General features: G+C 38.5%; 2 protein-coding genes across 7 annotated transcripts; both read left to right on the top strand.

Moving 5' to 3' along the window:
• Positions 1-56: 56 nt before the first annotated feature.
• Positions 57-6,791, top strand: LOC135338050 (uncharacterized). 6 transcript variants are annotated; one of them, XR_010395408.1, is made up of 4 exons: positions 57-202; positions 468-2,589; positions 5,645-5,926; positions 6,005-6,053. XR_010395408.1 is itself a non-coding variant. In XM_064534083.1 (4 exons), the coding sequence occupies exons 1-4, from the start codon at positions 4,746-4,748 to the stop codon at positions 6,596-6,598; spliced, it is 1,158 nt and encodes a 385-aa protein (XP_064390153.1). In that variant the 5' UTR covers positions 2,602-4,745; the 3' UTR covers positions 6,599-6,791. The 6 variants fall into 6 exon arrangements, 3 of the variants coding, with proteins under 3 accessions (XP_064390153.1, XP_064390146.1, XP_064390161.1); XR_010395407.1 differs by having other exon boundaries at positions 59-202; positions 456-2,589; XM_064534083.1 differs by lacking the exons at positions 57-202; positions 468-2,589 and adding exons at positions 2,602-5,252; positions 6,279-6,791.
• Positions 6,792-6,949: 158 nt separating this feature from the next.
• On the top strand, positions 6,950-9,842 carry LOC135338130 (uncharacterized). Its single transcript, XM_064534158.1, has 4 exons — positions 6,950-7,466; positions 8,635-8,904; positions 9,253-9,310; positions 9,356-9,842. Exons 1-4 carry the CDS (start codon positions 7,095-7,097, stop codon positions 9,640-9,642), a joined length of 987 nt encoding a protein of 328 aa, XP_064390228.1. The 5' UTR covers positions 6,950-7,094; the 3' UTR covers positions 9,643-9,842.
• Positions 9,843-9,956: the final 114 nt, after the last annotated feature.

A 9,956-nucleotide genomic window follows, 5' to 3' on the forward strand; every position in this document is an offset into this window, starting at 1 on the left:
TGTCAACAATGCATGCTTCTCGGGTGTTGTATAATACGTACACTGACTCGGTGCAAACAGCTACACAGATCTAATTAATACTAGCCTATCTCATTACTGTGAGTTTGTAAAACTAGATAACAAGATCTAGACTGCATTGAAGGTCATACAGTAGCCTCCCTCACAGGCCTTGGATTGGGATCGAGGCTATAAGCCTGTACAGGTATTATAGATCTAGCTATCAGATATGAAACAACCCTACAGTGCATGCATAATTATACATACATGTGTAAGGTTGCATGTAGATATATCTATCATAGTACTGTAAGTCCATAGGCTATGGCTTCATGTGCTCTGCAAGTGAAACTTTAGAACAGTACATGGTAGATGTAATCAAATACAACAAAGTACACATGACCTAAACAGTATTGATACTGTTGTATGTATTCACACTTAAGCAATGCAAGCCTTTATAGCAGTGTTCTCAGGCAATAATGGATTCACACAGCATCAAGATAAACAAGTTGACTAACAAGCTGAATGCTCAAGGAATTTCTCAAAGGAAAATCGAGAGAAGCAGAAAGGTACTGTCTGAATACTATTTACTGGCACTGGCACTCTGTTTTCTAGCACTTACTTCATATGTGTTCAAAGTGAAGTACACAAATCAGTTATTTGTAAACGAGCAAAAACATATGTGCGAAAAAAACATAACGTTAACACAGTTGAATCTTATGATGATGAGCCTCAAAGAGTGCCAGACTCGACTCAATAAAAATGAACTACTAACAATAACACCTGATTTAGAAAATCTTCAGGATTTTTTGATGAGAATTGAGCAGTCTGCAGTGAAAGACATTCGCTTATTCGAGTTAAACAGTCTTTCCTTTCAAGTGAAAAAAATTGAAGAATATATTCAGAAGTTTTCTTGTAACAAAAATACTGTTGAGAACCCTGCTAAATCTTGCAGCAAGTTGCCTCAAGGCAGCTTATCAGGAGAATACTGGATCACTGGCAGTGACAATTCTCCAATACCTGTCTATTGCAGCACTAATCGCAAGAACTGCCATTGCAACACTACAGGGGGGTGGATGAAGGTAGCTGATATTGATATGACTGACCCCTACAAAAAGTGTCCAGATGGTTTCAAAGTGATCAACAGAACTGAATCACCTCTACGAACTTGTGGCCGTACGGATTCTCTCAAACGATGCGCTTCAACTACGTTTCCAGTACATGGAGTCAAATATTCACATGTGTGTGGACGAATTATTGGCTACCAAGTTGGATCTCCAGATGCCTTTTATCCATTTATCCATTTAGGGCAATCGATTGATGGTTATTACATCAACGGTATTAGTCTCACACATGGAAAATCACCAAGGCAACACATATGGTCGTTCGCAGGTGCAGTTGGAGAAAGTTACCACGGAGGAGATGATAGTTTATGCCCTTGCATTAACAATCGAGAATCAGCCAGCAATATTCCTCTATTTGTTGGGAATGACTATTTCTGTGACACAGCTTTGAGAGGTCACAATTTTTCGGTTGGCTTTTTCTATCAGAAAGATCCACTATGGGACGGACAAGGATGTGGAAGTACTAGTAGTTGTTGTGAGTGTAACAAGGCTCCTTGGTTTTGTAAGCAGCTTCTTTATACAACTGCTGATGATATTGAGTTGAGAATATGCAACGAAGAAGATGCATCTGTCGATGATACACCTTTTGAGATCGTGGAACTGTACGTTCACTAGTTGCATGTATTAATTGTTCCGTTATAATGAGTGTTGAGACACACTAGCTAGCTAGTAGCTATTAATTATGCAAGTCAGTCTGAAACTATACAATCATGTTCTTCACTTAGACAATCATAGCAAACATTAGGCTAGAAACTCATGGTTGCTATGATGTAAAATGCTTATAGACCTGTTTAGGAAGTTTCCACATGATTTAGAAGTAAGCCCAAAGGGCTGGTTCAATGGTCCCAGACATATTCTTTCTAGCCACATGCATCATCAAAATGATAATTACCATGACAATTGTCACTAGCAATGCCACAGTCCAAACAAACTTGTAGTATCCTGAACGTAGTGAGGGTTCTACTATCCCTGAAGGCTTCTCAATCATGTAGAAACTTCCTGAACAGTGTCTATTATAACTATTATTTGTACCCGCAGTTTAATTTGAGCTTTCAATCCTGAAAACCTACATGGGGCCTGTTGCCTGAGATCAAAGGAATAGCAGTGCTAGCACATTAATTGTATAATCACGGCATAATTATTGTAGGGCCAATATAATTATGGCACTGGGGCAAAGTGACGGTTTTGTGACCTGAACCCACCCTACACCCAATACTGCAAATCATCGCTTTTATAGTGACACACTGCATGACACTTGTGGTTTCTGTGGTAAATGTACTGCATATGCATGGTTTCGATGCAGTTACTGTGCACCAGGTGCTGGCCCACCTACGCCCACACACTGTTGCTAAGGAAAACTAACTATGAAACTGCTGCCAGTAGAGACATGGGTCCTTCAGTCACTATACTTAAAAGCACTATCCTACTAGTGCCTACCTCAAGAATCAAGAAGAAATATCACCCAGAAGAGGTACAGCAAGCCATTTTTAGTGAATAGCTAAAAATGGTTCGGCTTAGAAAACCACTAGTGCTAGGGACTTGGTTTTTATATCATTTTATGCTGTTTGAAATGCTTTTCAATATTACAGAAGGTTTTTTTAGAAACATCCTGTGTTGTTCAATTTATACACTTTTTGCTGTGACACACCCAGTTTAGAAAAATCTAGACCATATATATTATATATATGGATCAAAACTCTCTGTAATGTTGTTAACATGACATCATGGGTTAACTATGCTAAATATAGGCCCTATCCTGCACGTGGAACTCCAGATTGAACGTTTTAACACTTACTCTACGGTAATGGCTAAATAGCTCGCAAATGAAAGCCACGCCCCCAAATGATATTGCGGTAGTACGGTAGTATATACAATGTACATGCGAGCGCAGCCACAACTAATGAGATATAATGCGCACGCAGTGATTGTAAACATTGCGTGTGCAATTATTGCAGCCATACTATCTGCATTCTTGTGGTTAAATGTTATCAATTTGTTACTATGGGCCAGCACCCATAAGTATTGTAATTCCAGCCACCAAAAACAGAACAAAAACTACGGTAACCTCACATCTATGCAGCAAGTGGTGTCTATGCTGGTTTCTATATGCAGAAAATGGTTATTACATGGCAATTCGTGCCACAAGCAGCAGTTTATTGGCCCTTGTAGTAGATAATGATCTCGGGCCTTTAGGCCCCTTGACCACAATCTACTACCGGGCCAATAAACAGCTTGTGGCACTCATAACCATGTAATAACTATTACGTAAATATGTCAGACTACTGCGACGATGTTGTTGTTGAGTAAAAGATTCTAGCATATTGAAAGTGATTACAGTTAATTATAGAGATATAGAAAGTGATTACAGTTATTATAGAGATATTACGTCAACAGTGCAGATTGAGTAGTGCATGTATATGTATGTGAGTGACTCCTAATGGTATAGCTAGCTGTACACGTATAGCATCAAGTATACCCACTTTAAAAACATGAGAGCAAAATAAATGTATACCCATGACATAATTATAGTCTTAATTAATTTAGATCGACTTGTGTCTATATAATATTTCTGCTGATTAGACTAGAATGCAAACTACATGATTGTACTCACTGACATGCATGCACGAATCACTACAAGTTCAGTTCAGTGCATTGATGTCATTGCGGTCATGTGATATGTCCAGGCCAATGCACTAGCACTTGTATACTGATTCGTGCACGCATGTCGGACCTCCTCTGACATGTACCATACCCCGGCCCCCACTGCATGAACGTGTTTGGCCTAGAAAGCTAAGTCCACACAAACTCTCAGAATTATTGAGTAATTGTAGCAGTTTGAGATGTATGTATGCATGCAGATTAGAATCTTACTACAGTGCTAATAAGTATACTTGCTCAGAAAAATAATAGTTATAAATGTTACCATAACATACCAGTTCTGACATAATTATGGCCCAACTGAAACACAAACTACCATATACCGTATAGCGCGAAATTTTCGAGGCACTTATATTTCGTGGATTGGCCTCTAAAAGCCATTTCGTTGCACAATGTTCGCGGAATGACTGCTAACCGGAAGCCACGCCTTAAATCTTTGCACGTTATAGCAGGTAATTTAACAATTTTCGTGGACTTATTTTTGTGCAGAATTCTAACCCACGAAATCCGCGAAAATTAAGCCCCTCGAAAATTTCGCGCTATACGGTAGTGGGAAATTTTCGTGAGGTGCAAAAGTTTTTCGAGGGCAGAGAGCAGTAACGCGAAAATTAAAACTGGGATAAACTCCCACGCACCGGTATTTCACATGCAAAGATATTGGTCAGGTGGGTGTGGTTTCCTGGCATTGAAACGCAAATATTAGAAGCCACGAACATTTCTGCTGAGGGCTCTGGAGCCATAGCGAAGCATGTGAACTGCAGATCGTGGTACTTGAAAATATTGGCTGTTTGTGCTAAGTAATGCACTAAAAGCGGGGAAACAACCAGGTAACATGCGTTGAGAATGCACTGTTATTGGTATAGAGCTAATCTTGTTAGACTGATATGGGTATAGGTGGTGAAGAAAATCATCAAAGCATATCAAGTATGCACAAAGAAGGTAAACAACTGTCAGCAGCAGCTGGCAAGAATGCTTATACCATACTCCTCCATAAAAAAAGAGCATTGTAGTTATACTTTGTCCAAGGAGAATAAACACAAGTCTAGCAAGCTATTTTGTATAGCTGCATGCAAGTATATAATAATTATGGCTCATTTTCCACCAAAGAACATGGAAGACATATTGAAAAGCTATGATGTCATCGAAGTGGGAGAGTTTCTAATGAATGAGAATATTCTGTCGGAAAGAGAGTTCAGAACCATTAAAACTCTCCGACACAAGCAAGATATTACCAGTTTCTTAACTCAAATGCTCAAAGGAGATTTATGTCGGCTTGAAATGTTTCGCAAGGCAATGATAAAATTTTCTATGGATGCCATGTATAGAACCATTAGCCAGCTTTCAGAATGGAGTTCTAGTTTACCAACTACAGTGGAGTCAGAGTGTTATCATGACACGTCCAAAGAGAAAGATGTAAACATGCTATTTTATGCTCATAATGTATATGGTCAACCGTCAGTTGATAGGCTTGCTCGAGTGAGTCAAGCAATAACTTGTGTATGTGATTTTACTAGCTAGTTGTATAAGCTTGTAAAGCAATGGTATCACTACGTATAGACTGCAGTCAATAAAACACCATCAATCATTAATTTAACTGGACTTCGTTAACATAAGCATATACTTCCAGGCATAGATTTATGTGTATTCCCTTAATTGTTTATATCCTGCATTCTTGAGTGCATTATCCATGGGTGTTGTTCGTAAAAGAGGTAAACGAGTATTCTGCATGTAACTAATGCCCAGAATTTGTATTCCCATACCTATGCATGTAATTCACCGTCCTGTGTTTTTACCCTTTAAAGGCATTTTGCTTGTGGCAACCAGATCACGAGTAAAATTTTATGCACTTGCTCACTTTTTACATGCAGTCAATCAGTCAAGAAACTGGATATGATACTGAGTACCCTACGTATACAATGTCCCAACAACTGAGAAATATTCCAAAGTTAAAACACGCCACTGCCCAACCTAAGCCAAAGAGAAGTGAAGCAGTGCTGCAAGCACATACGAGCAGAAAAGAACGTTCAAAATCTAATAGTGTAGTGAAAATTACAAATAACTATATACATGTGGTTCCACAAGATGTTTCAACAACTACTTCATCTAGAGTCAGACCAGTGTTATTGTCATTTCGCCACCGCCACCAAGCTGTACGTGATATAAATTTAGTATCATATCAATTACATAAAGAATATTAGTGACTGCATTCTTTTCCATAATTATTATAGGGAGCCTACTGTGATCAATTGTTACCACGATCAAGTGGCCAGTTGAAAGGTGAGTGAACTTTACTCTATTATGGCAGTATACTGTTATAATTATAACCGTCATGCCCCCCGGCCAGAGGAAAGTTATCATGTTATCCTTGATATAAAGTACAAACTAATGCCAGGAGCTAGGCACTTAAGTCCCAAATGAACACGTAGTACACAAAAAATGCCACCTCATGCCAAAATTTACAAGCTATATACATGCATCTACTAACAGAACAAAATTCGACAGATGTGATGCTCAAATGTTTTAGAGACCTACTAAAGGAATGCAGTCATGAGCTATTTAGCAGCTTGAATGTGGATTCCTTACTGCCACACCTACAAAAGGAGCGGCTGGTGACACACGAAGAGTTTCAGACTCTCATTCACCCATCGAAAACGAGCCAAGAGAAGAAGAACTTTTTATTGTCAATTCTACCTTCTAAAGGGGAAAATGCATATGAAGGATTTCTCACTTGTCTGACCAATGCAGATGACCATTCAGGACATTCGTATTTGGTCAAACTATTGACTAGGTTGCTTCCGTCAAAATCTGTAACATTTGTTTAGGCTGAGCATATTAATTTTGTGTGAGTCTATCCAGGCAGAGGCCCACACTATACCATACATTATTATGACACTACAAACATTATCGGACTATACTTATTATTATTGAAATCTGTAATTTTCGTAAAGGTATACATTGTCAGATGACTATAATTATTTCGGAGAATGAATAAAATTTTCGCTGAGTGTTTATACGTTTGGAGATGGGTTTCCACCATGGATACTCCACTCCATGCACGCGCATGCATGCCTGTAATTATTGTTGCACGGGCTTTTGTGTCCACATGCACCAGTCGTGACTGTACGGATTACGTGTATTATGATAACAAAGACGCATCCCCCACACGGCTGACAATGCAATACTCGAACGTTAGGCTAGAGTTGGTAGTCGGTACTAATTATACGGTGTAGAAATACCCACAGGCTCATTAAGTTTATTGTGCATATGCATGCATACATGTACTAGTTTTGTCCTACTGTTGTGTTTCTGAGTGTAGATATGGATCAGCCAAGAGCTGTTGAGCGAACAAGGTTGGAGAAACTTTTGCAGCACTACGACATCAAAGATTTTATCAGATTTCTAGCTAAAAAGAAGTTTCTATCTGCTTTTGAACATACACTTCTATCTAGACTTACCAAGAAAGAAACCATTAACCACCTAGCTAAGAGAGACCAACTTGAAGGGGGCCTCATGGACATTTTTCTTCAGTACACTAACTTTGTCTTCGAAGATGTGAACTTGGTACTTTCTGAGATTTTAAGAGACCAGAGATTGTTCCCACCCAAACAAGAATCTGATTCTGATTCCTTTTCATCATCATCTTTCTCAGAAGATTCTGACCCTGGCCAGTACAGCCAAGAAAGTCCAAATGTAAGTATATGATAATAATCATTATGCTAGACTGGTACTAGAGGTCTGGAAATACATTTCGAGGGTATAAAACATTTGCGTTTTTCACTGATTAAGCATGTACCGTCAAAAATATACCCACGAATTTAATATCACATACATGCATGCGCCAAAAGGCTGACACTATAGTCAATGAATGCGAAATCTTTTATAACGATCTTTCCGCAAAAGTTTATACCTTCGAAATAATTATATGGTATTAGCACAACAGCTATAGTTCTAAACATAAAAACGGTCACCAGGGTAAATGAACGAACCAGAAAATGATTTTTGTGATCTAATTATACAGTCATGTTTGTTAAACCGTATGGCTTTAGAATGCGAGGTTCTTTCGATCACAAATTGCGAGTTTTTGGATAGACTGCACAAACGAAAGACACGCAAAGAGTGAGCTTGGTGCATGCAATTTCGCATGCTTCACATGCAGACATGCCCAATATAATAGACTCTCGTTAATCCGGTCACCCTTGGGACAGTGCAGTTTGGCCGCAATAGCGAGGTGGTTCCATTTTAGAAAACGCGGTCCTGTTTCAAATGTAATGACTATAATTTTGCAGTTCTGTCTCGAGATTAATGAAGATAATGCTCTCTATTTATACCAAATCACACCCAAAACATCCTATCCAGCTGTAATTAACGTATCAAAAATCTAGTTTGGAGTAGTCAGAACTGAACCAGTATACGGAATATCGAGTGGCCGCATTTCAGAGCGAGTTTTGTGCTGCAATGATCAAGCCAGCAATCAGTGCCAAACGAAACGACCGTAATTCAGAGAGCCGGATTATCGAGAGTCTACTGTAGTTAGACAACAACTATACTAGCTATTATATACACACTAATAGTCATGTGTATTACAGATACGCATGAGAATACATGTATATTCCCACATGAATGTGGGAGTTAATGTGAACGCTGTTTATGATAAAGATTTTTGCTGATGCATGCAGACATTAAGTATTGTATGCTTATGCAGGACATAATGAATGTCTAGCTATACACACTAACATCAATATGTTTTACAGATACGCATGAGAATACGTGTATTCCCACATGAATGGTGGGAGTTAATGTGAACGCTGTTTATGATTGCTGATGCATGCAGACATCCAGTATGGTGTGCTTTATGCAGGACATAAGTGAATGTTCAGCTATTGTTGATGATCCTGGGTATTGTACACAAAGCAATTCACTGGGATGTTCTCTGACAAATGATGTTCAGCTTCCTTCTCCGGAGTACCTCGAAGCAACCAGTAGACAATTGCAACCAGCAACAATGCATCCTTCACGACCGAAGAAAAACAGACGCTCAGGGCATGTGTACTTCACAACCAATAATTATTTCAATTCAGTGCCTATGAACTCAAGCTTGCCGTTGACACAACACTGGATTCCAAATCAGGTGACAATTTTGTGTAAATAATTTAAAGTTTTCCTTGAAATGTCAAATAAGTAATTTGCATACTTGTGTGATGATGGCCTGCATAATAATAATTATAAGCTAGCTATACACATAATGATCTGTCCATTCCGATAGCTTTAATTTACCACACATAATTATCTCTTAAATTTTTAATATACTGATAGAGAATTGAGCTCCCTACAACCTGTAACTCTATTATAGCTCCCTTGTGTAAAATGCTGCAAAATACACCATTGCATAGATGATTTAAGTTCATGCAGCAGTATTATCGTACCTTATAATTAATTATGCCAATTGCAATTTAGATAAATAACGTTTATGCTGCAGGGTTATAGTGCAGCGACAGACACAGACAGCCAATTTTCACTACAGTCACCAGTTTATGGTAGGTGATTCACTTTCAATAATTGTATGTACTTCCTTACCACAGAGAAGATTGAAAACTTCAAGCTAGTACTACAAAAATGCAACCGTGAGCTTATAGAATGCTTAAACGTACGATCACTGCTACCATATCTTATTGAGCAAGAACTTTTGACTTCAGATGAATATGAAACCCTTAAAATGGGGACCCGAAATGAGCAAAATCAGTCACTATTACATATACTACCCTCAAAAGGTGAACATGCTTGCAAACGATTCCTCAAATGCTTAAACCAAGAAAAGGAGCACTTGGGCCATAAACAGCTTGCAACACGTCTGAGTGGTATGATATAATCATGCCAAAGGATATTCGATTGATGTGTAAGGGTACTGATAACTTAAACAATGCTGCTTGTAAGGACAGATTTTCATGATTTGTTTTGTACCACACTAATTATAGCTTTGTAGATTGTCACAATTAAGTGTTTGTCCAAATAACACTCAAACTTGTCATTGTCAAAGTAATGTTGAGGAGTTTTTGTGAACACTTCCATCATAAAAACCAGCCTCTATTGAATAAATATAAGCCATCATTACTAGGACCGTATGCATAGGTCACAGTACGTACATTAACACCTAATTACTCAATACGTACTTGTAGATCTACA

The sequence above is a fragment of the Halichondria panicea genome, chromosome 1 (assembly GCF_963675165.1).
Source record: "Halichondria panicea chromosome 1, odHalPani1.1, whole genome shotgun sequence".
Taxonomy (NCBI): domain Eukaryota; kingdom Metazoa; phylum Porifera; class Demospongiae; order Suberitida; family Halichondriidae; genus Halichondria; species Halichondria panicea.